This window comes from Miniopterus natalensis, chromosome 2, assembly GCF_054644295.1.
Source record: "Miniopterus natalensis isolate mMinNat1 chromosome 2, mMinNat1.hap1, whole genome shotgun sequence".
Classification (NCBI taxonomy): Eukaryota; Metazoa; Chordata; class Mammalia; order Chiroptera; family Miniopteridae; genus Miniopterus; species Miniopterus natalensis.
The window spans coordinates 184069213-184095610 of record NC_142082.1 but is presented as its reverse complement, the minus strand read 5'-3'; the positions used below and the strand labels follow the sequence as shown (position 1 = coordinate 184095610).

Here is a 26398-nt window from a genome sequence, read left to right as displayed (position 1 = left end):
AAAACTTTTTAGTTTGATGTAGTCCGTTTGCTTTTGTTTCCCTTGCCTGAGGAAACATATTAGAAAAATATTACTAAGAGAGTTGTCAGAGAACTCATAGCCTACGTTTTTTCCTAGTTTTATGGTTTCAAGTCTTACATTTAAGTCTTTAATCCATTTTGAGTTTATTCTTGTATATGGTGTAAGAAGGTGGTCTCGTTTCATTTTTTGCATGTAGCTGTCCATTTTCCCCAGCACCATTTATTGAATAGATTGTCTTTACCCCATTGCAGATTCTTGCCTTCTTTGTCATAGGTTAATTGACCATATAGGTGTGGGTTTATTTCTGGGCTCTGTTCTGTTCCATTGATCTATGTGTCTGTTTTTATGCCAGTACCATGCTGTTTTGATTACTGTAGCCTTGTAGTATAGTTTGATATCAGGTAGCTGCCATCTTGTGGGTACCTAGAATTCCATTTTTACCAAAGACATTAGCGGGGTTGCCAATTGTGGCCAACCGACCAACTTTCAGTGTCTGGTGGCCATCTCTGTCCTGGGTCCCTACCACACTTGGGGCTCTCCAGAGGAGGAAAAGGCTGGAACCTTCCTCAGCCCAGAGGATGACAGACTGGTGTGTCCCCACTCCTCCCACGGGACAAGATGCAGCAACAAGTACCTTTCTCCTTAGGCTGGAGTGTGCCAGGAGTTAGAGCCTTGAATTCTGAACGAGAAATAATTTCCTGTGGCAGTGTAGCTAAGGGAACATTTTGTAACTGTTTCTCAAGCGTCTTTTCCAAAGTGTACATTTTCAGCCCCTAGTGGACTGTAAGTAGGGATTGTGCCTCATCCATCACTCTGTCCCCACACTGTGCTTAGCTCAGCCCTGCATTCCTATCAGGTAATCAATACATGCTTGTTACCTAACTGAAGGCAAATTAAATGCTAAGCAGCACTAATTACAAGCTTCTGCAGGATCCTGGCTCTCAGCAAAGAGAATTCCTGGTGGCTGTCGGGGGTTTGCGAGCTGCCCAGGTGTATGAAACACGAAATTGTTGTTTTCTAACTGCTTCTTTGTTCCCGAGAGGGGAGCTGTTCTCCTAAGATTGCTGTAGTAGAATGTTCGGGGGGCAGCATTCATGAAATTTCTAAATGCCAGTATTCTGCACTATGCAGGCAGTCTTGTTCAGGAGCGAGATGGGCGGATCTGGATTCCTGTCTCCATGGAAGGAGACAACCGGTAACCATGAAGGGAAATTAGAGAGTTTAACAGCAATATCAGCACACTAAAGGGGAACGGGAGCCTGCTAGGGTGCTAGGCTGAGCCTGGGTGTACTCTCTCAACACAGGATCCTAAAACAGGTACCAAAAAGGCCCCCTTTATGCAAATGATGACCAGTTATTTGCAGGGATGATGTTAAGATGAGCCATTTCGTTTCTGGCCGATTGAACGGAAACAGGCAGCCGCGGTCATGTGTCAAGGTAACTGAGACGGGGGGGGGGGGGGGGGGGGATGTCCCCCAGCCCGTGTCCCCAGGGTGGCCTCGGCTCCCAGCAGACGCCGCGGGCCCGCCGTGCACGCGCAGTTCCTCCCGTCCCTGGTGACTCCCCGGGCTCACCCGTGTGGCCGGTTCCTGCGCGTGGCGGCACAGCTTCCATTCATAGCAAACGTTGCTGGTGGCGCCCAGCGTCCTAGGCGTACCGATGGGGAGACGCCGTGGCCCTGAGTCCTCTGAACCTGGAGGGTGGGGCCCAGCCCCCCAGGACCGCCAGTCGCCCCCGACCACGGAGGAGAGGAGCCGCCTGCAGGCGCTGAGGGCGCAGCTGCGGGCGGAGCAGGCCGGTCCCGCCTTCGGGGGCTCCCGTCTCCCGGAGGAGGCCGGCGGGACGCCGCCAGACACGCCGCCCGGAGCGAGTCGCCGCCGCCGGCCGTGCCGCGCTCGGGGGAAGCGAGCGCGTGTCCGTGGCTTTAGGAACATTCCTCCCTCCGTGGCCACACCGGACCCGAGTTGGCGGCGTGGCGCGTACAGGCGACGCGCGCTTCCCAGGAGGGGCCGGGCTTCCCCCAGAGCGCCCCCGGCTCGGCGCGAGCGGCCCCGCGCGACACACCCAACCGCCGGCTCGCGCGAGGCCGGCGCCGCACAGACCCGCTTCCCAGCCCCGCGCCTCAGCGCAGGTTCCCGCGCCTCCGGGACGCGACTTCCGGCGCACGTTCGTCCCTCCCCCCGGGGGGCGGAGCCAGCGTGCGCGCATGGCCACGCCCCTGCTCTAGTCGACCTGATCAATCGGAGCGCGGCTTATTACCGAGTGCCGAGAAGCGTTCTCCAATCAGCGGGCGCCGCCGTCGCTCGGGCAACAGCGTCCAAGAGAGCCCGGGTGGGCTGGGCCTCGGCGTCCCAGCGACCGGGGCTCTCCTCACGCCCCTGCGGCCGCGCGAGGAGGAACCTTGGAGGCGGGCGCGGGTAAGGCGGCGCGGCCTGGGCTCCCGGACCCGGGGCGCGAGCCGAAGGGGAGGCGGAGGGTCCGAGCAGCGGGGCGGGCGGGCAGCTCCGAAGGCCCCGCAGCCCCGAGCCGGCTGCTGCCCTCCCCCCGGGAGCACGGAGCCTCCCCTCGTCGTCCGTCCAGAGGGCCGGCGGCTCCTTTCCTCACGTGTGCGTGGCGCGCCCGCGGGCGCCCGGCGCGGGGTAGGCTGCGCGGCTTCTGCGGTGAACGGGACCGACGCGGTGTGTGGGGAAGACAGACCATAGAGCCCACCTCCCGCCCCGGGCCTGCGGGGGTCACGCACGGGAAACGGGCGGCAGAGCCTCCGGTCGCGCCGGCTCACCAGCTGCTTCATGCCCCTCGTTTCTTCTGCCCCCACGGCAGTCTCCTGGGTGGGGGGACTCGCGCCCCGTGGGGTGCAGGGGGTTTGTCCAACAGTCCCGCCGCCGGGAGGCGGCAGAGCCAGGGTTCAAAGGCAGCGCCTCCGGCCTTTCTGGAACCTTCTGCAGGTGGTTCCTCAGACAGCCTGTTGGGAGGCGCCGGGTGGCTGCACGGGGCTTGTTTACGACCCTGGGTGAATCGCTTCGCTCTCAAGAGGAGCCGTTCATTGGGTGTTTCCTCCGCGGGGCCCCTCGCGGGTGGATTGACAGGAGGAAGACGCGGCCGCGCAGGCTGCAGCCCTTCACGGCCCCTGCCCGTCGCCTCCGGTGCGGCGCGCCCGGTGGGCGCGGCCTGGGCTGGACGGGGAGCCTGGCCGCGGCCTTTGGTCACCCTGCACCGGCCGGCCTCGCGCTCAGCCTCGCAGCGGCCCCGGGAGAGCAGGGGTGTTGTTTTAGTTCTCTCTGCGCTTCCCTTGCCCTCCAGCACCCTCAGGTCCCTGCGGGCCCACAGTGGGTGCTGGTAGATGTTTGTGAAGAAATGCTTCTCGGAGGGGGCAGGGCTGGGTAGGGGGGGTAAAGGGAGGGGGGAAGGGGGATATCTGCGGTGTCTACAATAAAAAAAATAATAATAAAAATAAGGACTTTAAATTTATGCTCCAGCTCTGTCCGCTCTTTTCCAGACGCCCGCCCCTTCCCCACGCTGAGCCCCCTCGGCTGCTGGCGCCTGGAGACCGGAGCAGCTCCAGGAGGATGGTCCCAAGCCGGGCACCCGCCGCGAGCAGGAATCTCCCGGGCGGCCGCCGGCTGCTAACAGGACGACGGCTTTCGTAGACTTCCCTAGCAGGTGCGCATCCCGAGCGAACGCTTAGGGTTAGTAGGTGGCCAGAGTCCCCCCGAGGTTTGCTCGGCTGACCCCTTGCCCCTGCCGGGGTGGAAAAATGAACTGCGGGATGATGTGGGTGAGAAACTGCAGGTGAGACAGGAAGCTGACAGTCCCTTGCCTTTTGTAAAGTGTATTTGCCTAAAATCACCCCACATGTAGGCTTGTAAAATCGCATAGGTTGGATTCTTATGGTATTTGAAGATTAGTTTCGGCATGATGCTGTCCGGGGTATCCACACTGTTTGGGAGAGCAGACGTAAAGGGGAGGGACATGTTTGAGAAAAGGGCCGGCGCAGATAGCACGTGAATAGATACCCTTGCAAGACGGGAGGTTTGCTTTCCACGGTTTCCTCTTAGTTTTGACCTTTAACTGCTGTTTGGTTTCGTTTACCCTGTTTCAGGTGGCATCATTTTTTTTCTCTCGTTATTTTTTTTCTCTGTGTGTTTGCAGTTTTACTACTTCAGCTAGTACTGCAGCTGTGACTGCTACTCCTGGCTGATGCTCCCTGAACACTTACTATGTCCCAGGCACAGTTTGGAGCCTCCCATACATTTGAAAAAATATTTAGTGCTCAGCAGCTGCTTATGAAAAGTACAGTTACTGTTTCCATTTTACAGAAGGGCAGTGAAGGGGCTACAAGGCAGACAAGTGGTAGAGTGTGGCTTCTCTTCCAGGACTGCTGCCTCATAGAACCTGTGTTCTCTTCAGAATTTTTTATTGATTTCAGAGAGAGAGAAACATGGATTTGTTCTTCTGCTTATTTCTGCATTCATTTGGTGCTGCTTGTATGTGCCCTGGTCAGAGATCAAACCCACAACCAACTGAGCTGCCGTGCCAGGGCCTAGGATCCATGTTCTTGATGAGCACTCCAGTACTCTCAGACATGTAAATACTCTGTACATCCTGCTACGGCCTCAAGACGGCTGTAAGAATACACACAAATGTGGTAAAATAGAAATGTGAGTCAGGGTCATGGACAGATCGAGTATGAAAGTGATGTCAGGAGGAGAGAAGGTATTCAGACCGTCCATGAGGGTTAATACACGTGGGCTGCACACTTAGCTTCTTTTTTTTCTTTATTTTATTCACCCCCATCACCATTTATCCCTCCATACCCTCTTCCACCTCCCCCATCCCCTTCCCCTGACAATCACCACACTGCTGTCAGTGTCCAGGAATTCTTTCTCTTTTTTTTCTTCTTTGCTCAACCCCTCTACACATTCCCCACCCCCAACAGCTCTGAGCTTGAACACAAGGAAAAAAAATTGTTTTAAAAGAGAAAGAAAAAGGAAGTTGAATTAATTTTGTTTAGTCTTATAAGGCATTTTAATTCCTCTGGAAACGATGAAGCTTTTCTCACACCGGGGTCTGAAAAGCGGTTGTCCTGGGTTCATCACAGAGCCCAGGAGAGCCTGAGAACCACTGAATGATGAAGGGTAGGCTCAGCGTCCCCCCTGATTCGGGAGGGAGTGGGGCCGTTACACTTGTGTGGAGTTTTAAGCATGATTCTGGGTATCAGTACTTCTTAGAAACACCTGAATTTTGTTTTCCCCTAGGAGTCGGTACATGCTGTTATCCTGTCCCCTAGGGTGGTTTCACTCGCTTGTTTGCTCATTTACTTCACAGTCAGTCACTGGGCACCGGCCATGTGCCAGGCCCTGTTTGGGCATCGAGGGCACCTCAGTGGTGGGCAGTCACTGACCTGGTTCACCTGGTGCCTCCACCTCGTCACCTTCTCCTGCTGGGGTTTTCTGGACTGACTTTGGTTTGCCTTCCTCTGTTGGCCTGTAAGACCCCGAGACGACACTCAGCACCTCACTCTGCAGCTGCCCACCTGCCTTCTGCCCTGGGATCTGTCTGATTTATCTTCCTGTCCCTTCCCTCGACCTAAAATTAACAATAGCCAGTAAATAGTGAACACAGCCGACTGTGCCAGGCTCTTTAGATACATTACCCATAATCCTCCCACAGCCTTTAGAGCATGGCACTTAACCACTTGGGGTCACTTGCCCCTTGAGAAGCTGGTGAAGGTAATGCTTCCTCTTTCTCAAAAAATCATGTCACACATACTTGGCATTTCTATATATATATACCTCACCTGAGGATATTTTTTCCATTGCTTTTCAGAGAGAGTAGAAGAGAGAGAGAGAAACATCAATGTGAGAGAGACACATCAACTAGTTGCCTCCCACACGCTCCCCAACCAGGGCCCAGGATCAAGCATGCAACCGAGGTATGTGCCCTTAGCCAGAATCAAACCTGGGAACCTTCAGTCCACGGATCAATGCCCTAACCACTGAACCAAACCGGCTAGGGCACACTTGGCATTTAATCTCAGAGACTTTGAAGTTCTCCGGAAGCACACATATGGACCTGAGCCCTAGATTCCAGGTCAGAATACTTGCTTTAGAGAGAAAGATTATTTCCACTTTGCAAATGAGGAAACTGAGCCGGGAGGAGGTTAATTTCCTTGCACGTTTGCACAGAAGGTGGTGGAACCTCTTGGGCTCCAGGTCTTCTTCACTCCAAACTCTTCATGTTCCCACTAGGTGCTCAGTAAATGGCCGAGCAAGCGTACGGAAGGCTGAAGGGGGAACTTTCTAGGATATGTGTCCCAAAGCACAGCAGACCATCCATTTGGTATTGGAGTAGACCAGGAGGAGATTTCTCTCAAGTATTCGGACTTAACTGCCAAAGTCTTTTGTGTCGCTTGCAATTTTCCCAATTTAGTCAAGTGATCATCTCCCCCCATGATACTGGTTCCAAGTTTCCACTTCTGCTGCCATTTCTGTTTGGCTGCACACATTTTCCCTCCTGTGTTGAATTATGTTTTCTCTGGATGCCGAGGCAGATGGATGGTGCTTGTGTTATGATTCTGGTATAAATAGCATCTGCTAAAAACTGGACATCAACACGTATGTGGTGAGTGCATATATCAGTGAATTCGCCTTCTCTCCACGTCGCCGCCTGCTGTTAAACGTGTATTTGTTGCTCTGTGACTTGGTGCTTCTCTAGGGGGCACTGGCTTTATAATCCATGTTGACTTCTACTTTGCCACATTCTGCAGTAACCCTGAGTTCATGAATGTCTTAGAATCCTCTTTATTTAGAAAACCTAAACTGAGGGTGATGGAAGCCAGGGTTCCATCAGAACTCATTGCTCATACTCAGAACCTTGTTTAGCGTCCAAAACAAGGGTAGAGTTAGCCCAGGCGTCTTCCCTCCCAGTCATAGCTGCTGAGGGCTGTGGTCCATCGAGAATGGAGATTAATGGCATGCTTGCCACGCCCCAGGCTGTGCAGTAGTTGCTGAGTGTAGGAGGGAGAGTGCTGCTGATTCTCTTGCTGGAGGGGTGGCCAATAAACAGCCAAGAGAAAAGCCTGGAGGCAGAGACTCCGTGAAAACGCAGAACTAGGGGCACGGACTGGGAGGTGTTAATAGTTTTACTTTATACTTATGTCCACCCAGCCCCATAGCAAAGGAATGGAATGGTGGGTGCTTTTGGCCTTTTGGTCTTTTCCTTTTTTAAATAAAACAGTTGGCAAAACAAGACCAAGCTCTCTGGAAAGGCATGGTTGGTTCTGTTTAAGGAAGGTGGAAGGGCCTCACTGAGGAGGGACTATTTTCTCAGCCTTGAAAGATGAATTAAAGTGTGCCAGGTGGAGCAGGAGAAAGGGGTCCTAGCAAGAGCGTGAACCAGGATGCGGAGGGGAGGAGCCACGTGCTGCACTCGGAGGACTGAAAACGCAGCATGTGTGGAGCTGTGGTACCTGGAAGAGCCTCCTGCACCAGGCTGTTAGTAAGGTGAATGATCTTCTGCCCTGCAGACGTGCTGCATGTTCTTTTTAAACTTAAAAAAAATTTAGATGTGAAAATAAAGTTGCAGAGTTAGTGCAGAGAGATCCAGCGTGTCCTCACTTCCCCTCAGTGCTGCCATGTTACAGAATCACCACAGTACAGTGATCCAAACCGGGTGCTGCCTCGTACAGTACCAGCACCTAAGCAGCAGACCGTATCCGATTTCACAGTGTGGACATGCACTCATTTCTTTGTGCATAGTTCTGTGAATTTTTAACATACATATAGTTTTGCATCGCATGTTTTTAAGCCAAGGAGTGATATAACCATGTGTGTGTTTCAGGAAGATAAAGCCTGGCCACAGAGGAGGGTGGGTGGGAGGGAGAAGTTGGGGACCTGGAAGCAATTTAAGGGCCATTTCTTCATCCAGATGAGTGAGGGTGACCTTGGCACTGACAGTAGGGATGGAGGGGACAGGGGTTCGATTTACAAGGTGTTTTCCTGGTAAAATTCACAGTACCTGCTGCTGCTTAGAGGCCGGAGGCCAAGGGCATCAGGAGTGGAAGCAAACTCATTCCTTCACCCAGTAAGATTGAACACCTGTGAACACTAATCCCTGCCTAGGTGTGGGCCGCCTGAGACCAGCATTAGTTGAGTACTTATCTGAATAGAATTGTTGTTGCAGACCAGGATAAGGGCTGCCAGGGACAACAGAAGTCCCTGTTGAAGTGTGTAATGGGGCCACTTAGTGTGGGGTGTCAAGGAAGGCTCCTGAGGAAGTGACATGTGCACTGAGATCTGTGGCTGTGGTTCTCAGCGTCAGCACCACCTGGGAACTGTCCGCAAGGCAGATTCTCGGGCTCCACCCCACCCAGGATCTAGATCGGGGACCAGCATTGGTGTCTAGCGAGCCCTCCAGGAGATGCTGCTGGTCTCTGGGACAAGGAAGCATTCATAGACGGTGAGGGGAAGGATGAGTGGTCTAGGCAAAGGGCTACCACATATGAAAAAGGCTCTCCCGTGAGAAGGCCACATGGGAGGGACTGTCCTGGGCCGATGCAGTCACCGCACAGAGAACCCAGGAGAGGGACACAGCTGGCGAAGCAGGCACAGCATCCCTAGGGCCTCGTGATACCATTAAGGACTTTGGTCTTTATTCTAAGGGCAATAGAAAGTCGTTGGAATTTGTAAAGCAAGGAAGTAACAGGAGATCAGCATTTTAAAATGATTCTCCTGGGTGATGTGAAGGAAAGGAGTGTATGGGGGTGGGGGTGGGGTGGTGGTATGTGTGGGGGGGTGTGGTTGTGTGGTATGGGGGTGTGGGGGGGGTGTGGTTGTGCTGTGTGTGGTGTGTGTGTATATGAATGTGTATATGTGTGTGGTTGTGCTGTGTGTTATGGGTGTGATGGGTATAATGTGTGTGTGGCAGGAGGGGTATGTGTATGTGGTTTGTGTGTGGTTGTATTTGTGTGTGTGTCTGTGTGTGAGACAGAGGTACGGGAAGAGGAGTGTTGGCTCTCCACCTGGAAACCTGAACTTCGGTGGCGTGCACGTGGAGGACCTGCCTGGGTTCCCACACGGTTGGGAGCTGGCATTGTCGCCTGGTTGTCTCGCAGACCCCAAGGCTCTGGTCTTGAGCCTGATAAGCTCGGTGAGGAAATCTGCCTGGCCGTCTGTGCTAACCCTATCGCTCTTTTGTTTTTCAGAATACAGAATTCAGAAATAGTCTATCTTGAAGAAAATGAAGCAAAATAGCTTCAAAACAAACGTCAACAGCATGAAATCAGGCAGCACCAAGGCCAGGTGAGCCGCTTGCTTCTCTCCTGCTCCCATGTCAGCTGACACTCAGGAGGTTGTGTTGTGTCTTGTGCTGGGTGTCGGGCCCCAAGAGGAAGCTGTATATTTGGTGGTGCGCTGGGTGTCAAGCCCCAGAGGAAGCCGTGTGTTGTGTGTTGGGTGGTGCGCTGGGTGTCAGGCCCCAAGAGGAAGCTGTATATTTGGTGGTGCGCTGGGTGTCGGGCCCCGAGAGGAAGCTGTATGTTTGGTGGTGCGCTGGGTGTCGGGCCCCGAGAGGAAGCTGTATGTTTGGTGGTGCGCTGGGTGTCGGGCCCCGAGAGGAAGCTGTATGTTTGGTGGTGCGCTGGGTGTCGGGCCCCGAGAGGAAGCTGTATGTTTGGTGGTGCGCTGGGTGTCGGGCCCCGAGAGGAAGCTGTATGTTTGGTGGTGCGCTGGGTGTCGGGCCCCGAGAGGAAGCTGTATGTTTGGTGGTGCGCTGGGTGTCGGGCCCCGAGAGGAAGCTGTATGTTTGGTGGTGCGCTGGGTGTCGGGCCCCGAGAGGAAGCTGTATGCTTGTGTGTTGTGCTGGGTGTCGGGCCCCGAGAGGAAGCTGTATGCTTGTGTGTTGTGCTGGGTGTCGGGCCCCGAGAGGAAGCTGTATGCTTGTGTGTTGTGCTGGGTGTCGGGCCCCGAGAGGAAGCTGTATGTTTGGTGGTGTGCTGGGTGTCAGGCCCCGAGAGGAAGCTGTATGCTTGTGTGTTGTGCTGGGTGTCAGGCCCTGAGAGGAAGCTGTATGCTTGTGTGTTGTGCTGGGTGTAAGGCCTAGAGAGAAAGTTGCTTTGCAGGTTAACAAGGACACCATTATCACTTCCCTCTCATTTTGTCAGTTGTTCACACAGCCAGAGTCTACTAAATGCTGGTTTTTGTGCCAAAATTGTCTGGGAACTTACATCTTCATCATATCAAGAAGCGTCGACTTACAGGTTAAGGTTAAATGTCCTTAGGTTGGTGCCCAGCAGGACTGCAAATGGTAGACAGCCTGGCAAGTTTGGAAAGGGGTTCAGCCACTTTGCTGCAGAGCCCAGACAGCTGCTGTGGGTTATCTCTGCGGAACTCGCACTTGCTGCTCTAGGGGGCGGCAGCGGCACACTCTTCCTCACCAACGACAGGAAACCCGCAGCCTCCTTCCCGCCTGAGCGCTGCCAGCCTGGTGCACTATAAATAGGACGTGTGAGCTCCTGTCTGCTGGGAGCTGGCAGAGCCGAATGGCTTCCAGCTCGCCCATTTCCAAAGTCTGCCAATCAAACCGTTTCTGAGATGGGACAACTGTTTGACAGCCTGTGAGTGCGGTCAGTTTCTCTGACACCCCTTGTTTTCCCATCGCCAGTTGCCGTATCTGTCATCACGTGAGGTATGGTAGTCTGGAAATGTTCACTAGGTAGGAGTGAATTCTGCAGTTTTTGAAATGAAAGAGAGCACATTACAAATGGAACGACATATGCTTTTTCTCTCGGACCAGGATTCTGGGGCAGCAGGGCCTCCAGGCTGGTAAAATTGTTATAAACCATAGCCCCCAGTTCAGTTAAACTCACAGCCATCATTGTCTGGACCATTGTCACCAGGTGTGGTCCCTGCTCTCATGACTTTAATGGTCTAACAGGGAGGACAGCCATTGAGCAGCCCCGAGGGTCACAGGCATTAATTAAGAAACCTTTCTGACGCTGGCCACTCAGTCTCAGCGTAGGGATAAGAGTTATGGGTGACGCTGAAACCTGTGCCTTGGATGGCGGGGAAGAGAGTGACGCCCGAAAAGGCCCAGGCGTTGGAGGGTGCTGTGAGAGTGTGTCAGTGTGTGTGTGTCTGTGTTTGGAGGAGGGGAGTGCTGTTTGAATGAATGACAGGGCTGTGAACATCCTTCATTCATTAATTTGATAAATACATTTGGAGGGCCAGGTATGTGCTGGGTACTCTTGGGCACATGGTGTGAAAACATGATTTTATTTTATGGAGCCTATGATCAAGTTTCTAATGTCCTCAATAAAAACTATAGTTCCCAGTTGTGGTAAGTGCAGGGCAGGCGAAGGACAGGTTGTGATACAGGGGGGATAGTCAGGGGATCAGGAGAGCTCTCTAAGGAGGCCTGGCAGGAAGGGAGAGGAGTTAGCGGGGTGGAGGGTGGGGAAGGACCTGGGCAGAGGGGCCCGGGGCTGTGGAGAGTGGCGAGGTGGGGAGGGAGAGGCAGGCAGGGGCCAGGTCAAGTGCTGCCTGGTAGCATATTACAGCTAACGCGCTGTGATGCTTTCATTAAAGGACACTGAAGTAAAAATGATCAATCTCCCACCATCCCAGCATGGCTGTCTTTGTCACATCTTCTAGACCCCGCCCCTCTGTGCAAATACGTTTTTTACATCATTGTATTTGTAGTGCTTACTGTCCTTTTTCTCTGAACGGTGCCCCGGATCGTGTTTTGGGGTTTCCACGTAGCCTTATTGTTGTCATTTATAGTAGCGAGCTGCTTCTCCGTGAAGGCATGTTGACTCCGAGAGGCCTGCGCTATGTTCTGAGTTTGATTTCTGAGTTTGTGTGTGTGTGTGGATAGACTTGAAATTTATGCTGCAAGGGAAGGTATTTGTTAAAATGACGTTTGGGAGGAAGGTGACAGCCCGTGTGGGGATTGAGGGAACCCTGACGCTCGGAGATCCTTGGCGGAGGACGCTGTGGCTCAGGCCGAGGAACCGCCAAGCTGTAAGCTGCGTGCAGGTGAAGGGCAGCTTTAGCCACGGCTTTTCCTGTTAAGTTGAATTCAAATGACGGCCTGTATTGTTCTTTGTGATACACTATCATTTGAAATATCTTTGTAAATCAGCTTGTATTCTTCTCACTCCCATGTTTAGATCCATGCACCGGGCTTGCCGGGCAAATGGAAGGTACTGAGGGAGCGTGAGGCTGGCTGGGGGAGGCTGGGACGGGCAAGCTGGACTGGGCTCCCAGTGTCGGGGTGGGAACCCTGGGCTCCTAGTATTAGATTAGGTATTTATGTAGAAGACTTGCTTTTAATTTTCTACACATTGTTGTGAGTAGGTTGCAGAATTGTTAGACTGATTTGCAAATGCAAGGTGTCCATTTTTGAGGCTCGACAGATTTCATTACTCTGTCAATATGTGTGAACTTCATTGTTAGTGATGTGTTTATGTGAGAATGCACACAGATCACACACACACACACTCCTAGCACAACTGTGCAGAAAGCCTAGGATTCAGTTTCGGAGAGCGTGGGTCTTGGCCTCAAGAGTAAATTTACCTTTCCTCTCTCTGGTCTAATTTCTTCACCACTGAAAACGTGAGTAACAGTATCTGACTCAAGGTTGTTACAGAGTAGGTGCCCAGTATCGCCAGGTGAATCTAGTAGGATCACTTAAATATAACGTCGGCTGGTCTTTTAACTTCATTTTAACATTAAGCAGGGAAATGTACACATGAGCCTCCTTAAAAAACTGGACTCATACTTATAAGTCAACTTCTGGTTCTTCTAGTGCAGGGATCTCAGCCTTGTTAAAACACAGATGGCTGGGCCTGCCCTGGGTCTCCAGGAGGTCTGGGTGGAGCCTGATGATTTGCATTTTTGAGAAGTTCCCAGGTGATGCTGATGCTCCTGGTTCAGGGACCACATTTTGAGAACCACTGTTTTAAAGCTACTTGTCTGCCTCACCAGCCTTTTGAAACTACTTTTTTTAAAATGGAAAATAAAGCATTTAAAAAATAATGGTATTAATAGCAATAAAAAAGCATGTTATTTCTGCTTGAGGAATCTACAAATGGATTAGCTCTGTCCCCCTGGAGATGAACTGATGATGACATCTCTTGGGGAAGGACTTTCATCTGTCCCCTGAGATAAGGGGGTTCTGTTCACTTTCCTCAACTCTAGGGAGGCGATGCGTCTCTGAATCTGTACACACTGCATCGTGTAGTTGGAGATGCTGTGCAGATACCCTCTCCCTTTTTTTTTAAACACGCTGCCATTTTCTTTAAATCCTGAGTCAGATGGTGAGCTGGAGCGTTGGGAGGGCAATGCTTCTCATTCTGTTCCTCACCCTCACCAGTGTGTGGCCTGCAGGGTTCACAGGAATGAACCACCGAGAGCGTAGCTCTTGGAAAATGCTTACACTAGGGATGTTTGGGTCGAACTCCCAGACAGGCTCCATTTCCAGAACTACCCCCATTCGGCTCCATGGAATATTCATACTGTAACTGAAGTTGCACTTGCCTCTATGATCTGATGTTGGTGGAAATCAGAACTGGAGAGGGCCCACCAGGTCACCCAGTCCGTCCTCCCGCTGGGAGGGGACACTTCCCCACAGGGTACTCAGTCGTACTGGGAGGAATCACTTTTCAGATGATGATTGTTTTTTTCATGCCATCTTCTACTAAGTGTTTCTTGAATTGAACCACTTTGTATTCAAGTAATAAAGTGCACAACAGGCAGTACATTTCTGGGTGATTATCTCACTCCTCAGGTGGTGCAATAAGGCAGGAGGCCAAGCCCTGGTGTGCTGATTGTTATTAGGAAGTGAATTTATGGGTGAAATAAAGTGGTTATTTGCATCAGCAGTGAGTGCAATGAGGAATCCAGTTGTGGCAGATCCTCCCTGCGTGCTCCATGAGCTGGTGATTAATTTTGTAAAAAGAGTAGGAAAGCCTTGGCCATTGCCAACCATGCAAACTGGATGCCTGGGAAGCACTCTCCTCCTGGACCCGGCCCTGGGCTTAGTGGTTGTGTAATCCTGGGCAAATTGCTTGCCTGCTCTGAGCATCAGTCTCCTCACCTATGAAATGGGGTGAGTAAAAAGTGATCTGGCATGGGGAGGGTTAAATGGCAAGTTTTCGCAAATCTTAAGCACCTCTCCTGGCTCAAAGTAGTCCCCAATAAACACTAACTGAATTAGAATAACTTTTTCCCGTTCTTATTCTTCATAAGGCTGAGTTTCTTGTCTCTTAACCTCTTCAGTCTTGTCCAGTGATCTCAGGTACTCCCATAATTCCCATCATTCTTGGTGCTCCTTCCTGAGCAGCATGTGACATGTCACTTACCTTGCACACACCCTTACCATGTGTATCACACTTGCCTTTCAAAACTCTGTCCCAATTAAACCCAACTCTCCACTTCCTTGTGCAGCCAAACGTGGCTGGAGGAAAACCACACAGCACCACTGGGTCCTGGCTTTTAAGCTCATGTCCATGGACCCCAGGTGGGCTCTTAAAACTCCCTGGCAATCACCCTTCCTTTCCCACCCCCCTGCTGCCTTCTCTTCCAGACAGCTGTTTCATTCTTTATCGGCTTTCCTGAACCCTGAGTCTCTACTCCCTGTCCTTGCTGCTGCTGACCTGGCTTCCTACTTCACGTGGAATTGTTTTCTTAATTTTAATTTTCAGGTTGTTCATTGCAGGTATGTAGAAAAACAGTTGATTTTTGTATATTGATCTTGTATCCTGTAACCTTCCTGAAGTTGTTCTAACAGTATTTTTTGGCGTGTGTGTATTCTGTAGGATTTTCTGTATCCAAAATTATGTCCTTGGCAAGAAGTAGTTTTTATTGGTCTCCAATCTGATACCTTCGGATTTCTTTTTCTTGACTAATTGCTCTGGCTACAGCCTTTAGCATAGTGTTGAATAAAGGGGGTAAGAGCAGACATCCCCATCTTGCTTCTGATCTTAGAATGAAAGCTTTTCTTTGACCATTAAGTGTGATGTGAGCTGTTGTTTTTTAATTAATGGCTTTTGTCAGGTTAAGGAAGTCCCCTTCTGTTCCTAGTTCCTAATGGTTTTTTTTGGTTTTGGTTTTGGTTTGCTTTTTAACCATGGGGGGCGGTGTCGAGTTTTGTGGAATGCTTTTTCTGTACTCATCGAGATGTGTTTTTTCTCGATTCCATAGATGTTACATTGATTAGTTTTTATGTCTTCAACCATCCTTGCATTCCTGGAACAAATCCCACTTGTTCGTGCCATCTGATTCTGTCTGTATATTGCTGGGCTTAGTTTATTAGTATTTTGATGAGGATTTTCCCTGTATTCGTCAGGAACCGGTCTTTAGCTTTCCTTTCTTTTGGTGTATTTTCTTGGTTGGCATCAGGGTAATACTGACTTCATACAGTGTGTTGGGAAGTGTTCCCTACTCTTTTGTTTTTTGGAAGAATTTGTGAAGGGGTTGTTTTAATTATTCTTCTTTAGATGTTTGGTAGAATTCACCGGGAACCCATCTGGTCCTAGGAATTTTGCAGTAAGTTTTTTGATTACTAATTCAGTCTCTTTGCTTGTTATGGGTCTATTCAGGTTTTTTATTTCTTTAGTCAGTTTTAATAGTTTGTATCTGTCTAATAATGTTTTCATTTCATATAAGTTACCTAATATGTTGGCATACAATTAGTATTCCCTTGTAATCCTTTTTGGTTTTGGAAGGTCAGTAGTAGTGCCCTCTCTTTTATTCATGATTTAAATAATTCGAGTATTCCTTCATTTTTTTCTTGGTCAGTTTAGCTAAAAAATTGTTAGTTTTGTGAATCTTTTCAAAGAACCAGAGATTCTGCCATATTTTGTGAATCTATGGTCCCTAGACTGTTGCTCACCTCTGGTTAACTCCCAGAGTTTTGAAACAGTCCCGTGTGGCCGGTTCTTGTTGTTTTATGAAGGTTTTCAGAGGTCAGCTCTGCCCCACTGTGGGGTGGATGTACAGTGAGGCACTTCTAGAAGCTGATTCCAGACTTTCCACCCTCATGCCCACCAAAGAAGTGGTGCATGCTAGTTGGGATGCAGGTGGGTTTCCTGTCCAAAGCTTCATTTTCCTATGTTGAAGATTGTTGGATGGACCTGCTAAAAACAGGAGGTCTGACATCACGATTTTGGGTTCACTGTAAGAATGGTCTTTGCAGCAGCATGTTATGGCCTCCGCTGCCCTTTCAAAAAGGCCCAGGGAGGAGGCTGGCACACGTGTGGTGTCTGCTTGAAGGTGATGTAATCTCTTCTCTTTTGCATCGCAGGGAGTTAATGTGTGAAGTGGCTATGGCACCAGGCTGGCGCGCTGCATGTCCTCACACACAGAAATGCACAAACTTCAGGCCCCACTCTTCACCCTGCCGAGTCTGTTCAAGAAACCGTCTCCAGAATGCACTCCGGCCGTCTTCCAGTGAGTGTCCCTGGGCCAGCAGCAGTAGCGCCGTCGCTCACGCGTGTTCAGTGCGCCAGACTGACTATGCGGGGGCGTCTCAGCACCGGCTCCTCACAGAGCTATGGAGGAGGCTCTGTTATTATCCCTGGAAAACTGAGACACTTGCCCAAAAGTGACAGTTTTTAAGGGACAGGATTGTGATTTGCACCCTCCCTCCCTCCCTTCCTTCCCAAACACTTTTTGAGCCCTAGGTTGACAGGAACTGTCACAGGTTCGAGGAGGAGGAGGTGGGCCTAGGGGAGGAGCTGCCTGGACGAGCCAGCTGCCCAGAGAGGGAGATAGGGCGTTCCAATCGTGCAAGACACATGTTGCACAGACGCCTGGGCAAAGCACTGAGCGCATAGCCCAGGAGCAGTATTCAGGGAGGGAGGGGCATGGTGAAAGGGTGAATTGGATTTTGCCTCATGAGTGGGGAAGGCAGTCAGAAGTCACATTTGACAAGGTGTGCGCACTCACAGTTGGCGAGACTTTAATCACATGATCACACGCATCCACTAGGGAGCCTGGGAAATACAGACTCCATGCCAGGTGGCCAAGTGTCTACCCACATCTTAGGGTTCCTGTTTCTAGGGAAAAGGGGGAGAGTGGATAGTGAGGGTCAACTAGCCATTTCCAACACAATGATTCATCTGTAATGAGTCTGTCCCAGTCCAGCAGCTCCCCGTCTGTAGTGTCCTGCGGCTGCAGCTTAGTTTAACCGAGGCTCTGATGGTACCAAGAAGACGGGCTGCTGGGTCAAAGGGTGTCCCACACTAAGGTCTTCCACTCGCCCCCAGGAAGCTCACACCTGTGCACACCACGGGATGCTCAGAGGTGCTTAGTCCCGAGCATCCTAACAGAATGTTATCTTTTCACACCATGTCCTTTGAAACCCAAAAGCAGCTCTATCGTGAGTTTAACTTGCGTTTCTCTGAGAGCAGAGGTTGACTTTCTCACGCTTCTCTGGCTTATACCTTTTCTTTGGTAATCAGCCTTTTCATATCCTTTGCCCGCTTACCTGCTACGGGTTGGTCTTTTCAGTGATTTGTATGAGCTTCCTTTACATTGAAGATATTCTTTATCCGCCTTACGCACACCAGCGTCTTTGTTCATTTATCATTTGCTTTCTGTTTTTATTAATGGTATTTTTTAATGTATGGAATTAATTTTTCTTAAAGTAAAAAATTACATATATATATATATATATATATATATATATATATATATATATATATATATGCGCATGTATATATATGTTCTCCTAGCAGCATTTCCCTTCCCTGAGGTGGTTGCCATTTCCTGTTTGGCCGGCCGCACTTTCATGCCTGCACATGTGCATGTAGCTATGTCCTTGTCTAACTCATGTATTACATGAGCAGAGCCCATGGGTGAGCGAGAACCTGTCAGTCACAGGAATTAGACGCCCCATTTCTTTTTCAAACGTTTTTTGCTTTTTGTTTGTTTCAGTGTGAATAATTTCTATTGACCTGACTCTCTGTTCACTAGTTCTTTCTTCTAACATGGACAGTTTGTTATGAGGCAGATCAAATAAGTTCTTCACTGCTGATACGTATTTTTATTTTCTCACTTTTTTGTGTACTTTTTAAAAAGTTTCTGTTTCTCTGCTGAACCCCCCTGTGTTCAGCATGGTGTCAGTTTTTCTGTCATCTCTAACATATTTACCAGTCTTAGTTTATACACCTGATCACTTTCACACCTGTTCACTCTGTATGTCTTTGTTTTTGCCCTTCATTCCGTCACCTTTCTTATTTCACTTGTCTTGTAGTTTTAAAAAGATTGAAGACCAGACATTTGTGTAAAAAACAAAAACTGTAGAAACGGAAGTAGCTAACATTCCCCATCTGCAGAAGGAGTGCGCCTTCTCCCAGGCTCCCTACAGATGGGCTGCTCCATGCTCTCAGGCGAACTGGATCTGGGCTGGTTCCAGTCTCAGTTAGACGTCGGGGACCACTGGTTTCAGGTGTCTCCCTTCAACATTTGATGCCTGAGCACTGGTGAGATTCCAGAGATCTCTGTCCCACAGCCTGGCTGTCAGCTGGGCCTACTGGGGAGCTCTGTGCTTTCCAGTCCACCTGCCGGTTTCGGTGTCCTGGAGAGTTCTCTGCCCCCAGCCCAGCCCCGAGCTCTGCCCTCCGCCCGGCCTGCAGTCAGTCTGCAGCAGGCCGCGAGGCGCATCAGCGAAGGCCTGTTGGCTCCAGAGGGACTGGCCTCAGCTCTCTGTCCTCAACGTTGGTGGGCGCTGCCCTACACTTGCTGGAGACCCTGTGTGCCCTGGGCATATCCCACAGCTCTGTGCCCCTCCCCCGGCTTTGGATGATACTTAGGACACATGTGAGGGCCCAAGAGGGCAGGAGTGTTTGCTCTGTGACTGGGTTCCCAGGGTGTGAATCCCTCACGCAGCACACATGACTGCTAGTGGTTGACAGGTTTCCTTACCCCGTTCAGAGCACCTTTGCCTTTCTCCCTGGGGCTCGGCAGGGGTGCAGGGGTCCTGGGCCTTCTGTCTCTGAGGGTCTGTGGACTCTCTTGTCTGCTTCAGCGCCTCTTTAATTCACTCCGAGGTCGCCACGTTAGGGAGCCTCCATTGACACTGGCCCGAGCTGTAATTACCCAGCTGTAATTACCCTTGTCCATTGGCACCCTTCTGTTCCTCCTCCACTGACACCAGGGTGAGGTTCAGGAGTGAAAATTGGGCTATGCCATCCTGTTGCTGCAAAGCCCCCATGGCACCCCCTAACCAGAGCACAGGCTGGCGGCGGAGGCACGACCGGCTCCTGCGATGTTCATGGTCCCTTTTCCTGGTGGCTGCCTGCTCTGCTCGTCCCTCCTTCCTCCCTGTGCCCGGGCTGGCTGTCCTCCACAGCACCCCCAGGCCAGCGCCTCTCCTGGGAACGCCAGGTTGCAGGTGATGTGTCACCTCTTTCCTCCAAGAAGCTTTTCCTGCAACCTTCCATCCTGTCACCCCGCACTGAGCACCCTGAGCACGGGGTCTCCAGTTTACCCCGTTACTTACTCCCCTCCCTTGAGGGGGCTTTGCTTGTGCTCAGCCCTCTGTGAGTGAACAGGGAACATGAGCAGCGCTGGTACCCACAGCCCCAGGAAGGAGGGACATGGTCCCCAGGACCTGCCCCCAGCAGACCTTCACATGGTGTGACTGGGGACACCAACACAGTCAGTCTTACCACCTCGACCAAGGACATCTTACAGCGTGAGGGACTCCCCCAGGGCCCACTGCGGAGGGCAGGCTGGCACTTGGAGAGCCTGTCCTTTGAGCCTGTCATTTGGCCCAGGTCACCCAAGACTTAAGCCATCCCTGCCCTCATCTGGGAGGGTTGAACAGCTTGATAGGACACTCTCATGGAAGGACAATGACAGTCCTCCTTCCCTCTCCCTGCTCGAGAAGAAGCTTATGGAAGACGATGCCATGCTAGGCATTTAGCACACATCCAGAATTTACTGCGTGAGACAGAGACCAAGTAAACTGTGGTCACTAAGCCTTTGCAGTGTCATAGATAAAAGGAGAGATTTACCGAACTACCATTACTCTTAGCCGCCTCCCCTAGTATGTCATAAAATAAAAAATACGATAATCACGTCTTCTTGCTTATGATACTGGTTGGTACTGTGAGTTGATTTGTAGTTACTGTATTTTCTTAGTGATGTCAACTTGTTTCTACAGCAGTTTGCATCTTGGGCAGAGGGAAGGGAGGCCTGTGTTGTATCCTCTCTTCTGTGGTAACTGGGGGACCCAGGGATCTGACTCAGTGCAGCCAGGACACCACTCCTCTTCCGCCGGGCAGGGCAGGCCCCCGAGAGCTCATTCGAAGCACCCAGCATCCTCCACTGCCTCTTAGCATCTTCTGATCTCAGTTATTCCTTGTCTTTGACAGGGAACTGATCTAAATTTAAGAATTATGTTTTTCCCTCGAAAATTAACAAGAGGATGAAAACTCAGTATGATTCTTTAAATATGTTTTTATTGAGTTTTAAAGATAGAGGAAGGGAGAGGGGAGAGAGAGAGAAACATCGAAGCTGAGAGAAAAACATTGATGGGCTGCCTCCTGCATGCCTCCTACTGGGGATTGAGCCAGCAACCCGGGCACATGTCCGACTGGGAATCAAACTGGTCACCTCTTGGTTCATGGGTCGATGCTCAACCACTGAACCACACCAGCTGGGCAGAACTCAATATGGTATTTTAAAGATTGATTTGAAATGACATTGATTCCCAACTAAGTTTTATCCCACTGTTCCTGTTTTTCGCTTGTAATGACATACATCCTTTATAGGGGAGATTATCTTTGCCTTGTTTTTTCTCTCTGATGTTATTACTGTCATTTTATAGTGATCAGATTTCAGAGGTGAAAGGGTGGCAGCAGGTTTGCCCTGGCAGGCGAGTCATCCCATGGTCAGATGCACAGATCTGGATAGAGCAGACACATTGTCAGAGTTTGTTTGATCCTAGGACACAGTGGAATGGTTTTGGTAGCTTAGCTTTACGCATGTTTAGTAAATAGCTGTTTCTCTTTTACAGCCACATCTGTTGCAAATCCAATACTGTCCTTCTTAGAGGTTAAACGGATTTTATTTAAAAAAATTACCGATAAAGGAGATGAGTTGATAAAAGCCTTTCAGCTGCTCGATACCAGTCACAACATGACGGTGTCCAAGAGTGAACTGAGGAGAGTCATCACCACCTTCCTGCTGCCTCTCACGCGAGAGCAGTTTCAAGACGTGCTGGCCCAGGTACAGTCCACGTAGTGACCTAGAATAACCTGGCCCGGGTACAGTCCGCATAGCGACCTAGAGTAGCCCAACTGGACAAGGAGGAAGTGGATGGCAGGAGCTGTAGCCCAGTCTGACTGTCCCCCATTGTCACAAGTAAGCAGTTAAAGTTTTATTTTTCATAATTAATTAAATTTGGGCAGATTTGGGATGATCTGTGTGAACTTTGGTCATAGCACTGTTACAGTCAATTTCTTTTAGTTTTTTTCTTGTAAGGCTTGCAATGTATAAAGTATTCAGTCAACTTACATTTTGGAACTTGGTACAGATGCTCCTTGACTTACAAAGGATTTACATCCTGATAAATCCATCATAAGTGGAAAATATCCTAAGTCAAAAATGCACTTAATACACCTAACCTATGACCATCACAGCTTAGCCCAACCCACCTTAATTACTCAGGACACTCACCTTAGCCTACGGTTGGGCAGAATCCTCTAACACACTGAATACAGTGGAGAGTGTTGATTGTTGAGCCCCGGGATTGCGTGGCTGACTGGGAGCTGCGCCACTGCCCAGCATCACCAGAGAGTGTCACTAGCCCCAGAAAACAGCAAAATTCAAAGTATAGTTTCTATTGAATGTTTATTGCTTTCACACCTTCATAAACTTGAAAAGCCATAAGTCAAACCATCATAGGTCAGGGGCTGTCCATATTTTGGCATTAGTTCTTGCATCCCATGGTTGTTGAGTATCTACTATATGCTCTACCGAATATAGAGCAGTCAGATCCTTTGAGGGGATTCCAGTCCAGTGAGGGAGCTCTGAAAGTATTGGTAAGTGCTAGGACAGAACAGTTAAAGGCTGTGGGAGTTAGAGGAGGGAGTGCTACCTAAAAATGAGGTGTGGTAGTCCAGGAGGGCTCTTGGGAGGAGGGGTACGTAGCTCGAGGGGAAAAACTCTGCCCACATATACATACATTTACATCTACATTTATTTCTGTTTCAATCTTATTGAAAACCATGAGTTCACATCAATCCTGCCAAGTCTAATTCAATACCTTAGGGTTCATTCTAGTTTTCTTGCTTTCCATGTTTGTAACTAACTTTCAGAAAATGAGAAACTTGGCTTCTATTAGAATACCTAGTATATTTCCTTATTTGTTCAGTCTCCCTGCCATGTGATTCATGTCCAGTTTTCAGCATCCTCGCTTCCCTCTCTGGGCAACCATGGCTCCTCCCACACTGCGGACACTACTTCTCTGCCCCACCTGATGACTTCAGAACTGAACCATCAGGGGACAGACAGGGAGGAAGGGGAGGGGGAGAAAGATGAAGAGCATTTTTCTTTTAAAAAAAGTCTCCCCTTTATTCACTTCCAAAATTCTACAAATTGTAATATTGACTCTTTCATGTTATACTTTATTGTATGTACATTTTATTTATTTTTTTATGCCAAGTTTATTTTTTATTTTTATTGAATTTATTGGGGTGACATTGGTTAATAAAATTATATAGGTTTCAGGTGTACAATTCTGTAAATACATTGCAAAGTGGCAGGATACAAAATAAAAATACAGAAATCAGTTGCATTTTTATACAACAATAATGAGCTATCAGAAAGGGAAACTAAGAAAACAGTCCCATTTACAATTGCACCAAAAACCAAACAAACAAAAAACAACCTAGGAATAAACATAACCTAGGATGTAAAGGACCTGTACTTAGAAAATTATGAGACACTGAAGGAAGAAATTGAGGAAGATATGAGTAAGTGGAAGCATATACCATGTTCATGGATAGGAAGAATTAACATCTTTAAAATGTCCATACTGCCCAAAGCACTCTCTAAATTCAGTGCAATTACTATCAAGATACCATTGGTGTATTTCACAGAACTAGAAAAAGTATATGAAAATTTTATATGGAACCACAAAAGACCCTGAACAGCCACAGCAATCTTGAGAAAGAAGAACAAATTTGGAGGAATCACGCTACCTGATACCAAACTATACTACATGCCATAGTAATGAAATTAGCATGGTTCCGGCATAAAAACAGACATATAGATGAATAGAACAGGACAGAGAGCCCAGAAATGAACCCAGGCCTTTATGGTCAATTAATATGTATGTACATTTTAAATAAAAGCTTTATTAAGATATAATTTACATTCATAAAATTCAGCATTTAAAAATGTACGTTAGTGGTTTTTAATATATTCACAGAGCTGTGCAACCATCATTGCTATCTAATTCTAGAACATTTCCATCACCCCAAAAAGAAACTCCATCTTCATTAGCAGTAAGTCCTCATTCCTCCTCCCCCTACTCCCCGACAGCCATTCATCTACTCTGTCACAGTGGATTTACATATTCTGGACATTTCCTATAAGTGGAATAATATAGTATGTGATGTTTTGTGTCTGGCTTCCTTCATTTAGCATAATGTTTTCAGGGTTCCTCCATGTTGTAGCACGAATCAGTACTTTACTCTTTTTTTTTTTTGTAAAATATATTTTTTTACTGATTTCAGAGAGGAAGGGAGAGGGAGAGATGGAACCCACAACTGGGGCATGTGCTCTGACTGGGAATCGAACTGTCACCCCCTGGTTCATTGATTGATGCTCAACCGCTGAGCCATGCTGGTCGGGCAGTACTTCACTCTTTTTTATGGCCAAATAATATTCCATTGTATGGAGAGGCCACCTCAGTCTATCTCCAGTTGATGGACCTTTGGGTTGTTTCCACTTTTTGGCTTTTGTGAACAGTGCTGCTGTGACAATTCATGTACAGGTGTTTGTGTGGACATAGGTTTTCCCTCTGGGGTACATACGTGGGAGCAGAATTGCTGTGTCATATGGTAAAATATTCTTTAGCTTTTAAAGAACATTTGTCCTTGCAAACAGTGCATCAGTTTTTTCATGCGCTTGATTTAACTGACAGTTTATACCAAATGGAGAGTAAAAATATTATTTTCTGTTAATGTCTCCTATATTCATGATCTAATGTTAATTTAAAATTTTGACAATCTTCCCAAGCTAATCAGCTAGGCAGGAAGAGGAAAGGTACAGGAAATGTGAAATGTGTGTCTGTTTTTAAAAGCTACATCTGTCTTTAAAAGAAGTTACTGAGAACTGTTGAACTTCAAAGATTAAAAAAACAAAACAAAAAACAGGTCCTAGTAGTCTATCCTAGATGACGAGCATGTTTTTCTAGGACCATGAGCTCCTGTGACCCCTATGTGAATCAGGGAGGCTGGAGCCTGGTGCCTTGAACAGGAGGCCAAGTTCACCGGGAGTGATGGGCAGGCCTTCTCTTCCCAATCCCTGGAGTCCAGAGAGTGTGTGACTTTTCTAGATCTTGCAATGACAAATCTATGTGGTGATACAGATTTTCTTTTCTGACAGTTAATGTAAGCCTAATGGGAAACGTGTAACGCCGGCAAAATAGTTTATGGGAATTTCCCAGTTAGAGTGAATTTACTTGAGCTTTAATTATATTTCAAGATCCATGCTGAGCATGTTTGACTGTTGGGAGGTTGTGATGATTGATTAGGGCCTGTATCTTAGTTTCCATTAATAGGAATGTGAATTTAAAAAAAAATGTGGCCGCAGTCTCTGAATATTAATGTAAAAATGTTAAAAGAAGTTGACATGGTAAATAGATTCCAGAGAAGGAAAGAAGAGTTCTGCCTGATTCCTGTGGTTGTGCCAGGAGGGAAAGATATGTCTTTGAAGGTAGTTATCAATGCGAAAACTGGTTTTCAAACTGCCCTCCCCCCCCCAGGTCTAAGAATTTGCTTTCAGTGATTCACCTGTGGACGGTTTTGCTTCTTAAACGTTTTTAACAGAATCACAGATATTGAAAAAGTGAGTTCCTAGTGGAGCCTCTCCTTTTAGATGAGCTTCTTTGGTTGTCTAAGGGGCTTAGCTCTTGAGACTGGTCATTGCCAAATGTCTCTGCCCTGTTAGAATTTGCATTGGACCCTAAGTAACAACATGAAATGTGCAGAATTTCAGCACCCTCAGGAGGTGGTGTTTGGGCCCCTGAGTAACTCTGTAAAACAGCCTGAGTGGCACCCGTGCCCAAGGGTAGGGTTTGAGCCCCGCAAATGTTTCTTTCCTGCTGCGTTCACTCTTACCACCACCCAAACTGTGAGGGTGTCCAGTCTGGAGCTACACATTAAATCTGTTCTCACCTTTCTTCTGCAAGGGAAGGGACACTTTGAAGCGTCTACTCCAAATTATGTCGCCTATAAAATGCCCTACCTGAAACAAATCATAAGGGTCCTTTCCAGGGAAAAGCTTCACAGAGGACCCCCTTCCTCTGGCTCCAATTCCTGGGTACACCTATTTTAAATGGTAAAGGGAAAGTTGTCCTCTGGGGAGACTAAGATACAACCATGCTGGGCTTGGAGGTGGAACTTCAAGGGCTGAGTGAATCTGAAACCTGACTGGAGAGACAGGAGCCATTTGGCCACATGGGAAAGTGCGCTTTGGGTATTTGCATGAACCTTAATAAATTTATAGTGATTATATATTTATCTTAATTTTAGTTTTGTAATCCTTTTTTGGGAGGAAATAATTTTCACTTTTTAAAAAACTTGTCTTTTCATTTAGAAGTAATTTCAACCTCCAGGAAATTTGAAAGAATAGGAGTAGTAGAGATAGAACCCGCAGTCGGTGCCCCGGACCCTCTACCCGGCTCGCCGGGAGCGAGCATCTCACCTCACCTGCTTCTCCTGCGGTCTTTCCTTGTGTGTGTGCGCAAACAGTACTATATACGGTACACCGTACAAACAATACAGGCAGGATATTTTTTCTGTGCCATTTAAGAGGAGGGTGCTTATATTTATGGTTCTTCTAAATCCTTCAGTATGAGGCATAAGAACTGTGCTCTTACATAATCGCAGTACTACTGTCAACTTCAGTAAATTAGACGCTGAGAAAATAATTTAATTTACAGTCTTGACAAACTTGACCCACTCATGTCCTTAAGAGAATTTCGAGCCCGGCTGGGCGTGGCTCAGAAGTTGAGCATCGACCTAGGATCCAGGCAATTGGGGTTCGATTCCCAGTCAGGGCACATGCCCGGGTTGCGGGCTCGATCAATGACTCTCTCATCATTGATGTTTCTATCTCTCTCTCCCTCTCCTTTCCTC

The 26398-nt window shown here is 48.7% G+C and overlaps 1 protein-coding gene across 1 annotated transcript in view; it reads left to right on the top strand.

Moving 5' to 3' along the window:
* Positions 1-3558: 3558 nt before the first annotated feature.
* The window catches only part of EFCAB6 (EF-hand calcium binding domain 6), a 141419-nt gene continuing 118579 nt past the window's right edge, over positions 3559-26398 (top strand). Inside the window, 4 exon segments of the mRNA XM_087814963.1 lie at positions 3559-3681; positions 9224-9320; positions 16324-16469; positions 21046-21257. Of these exon segments, the coding sequence (XP_087671089.1) occupies positions 9259-9320; positions 16324-16469; positions 21046-21257 (420 nt within the window). The 5' untranslated portion in view covers positions 3559-3681; positions 9224-9258.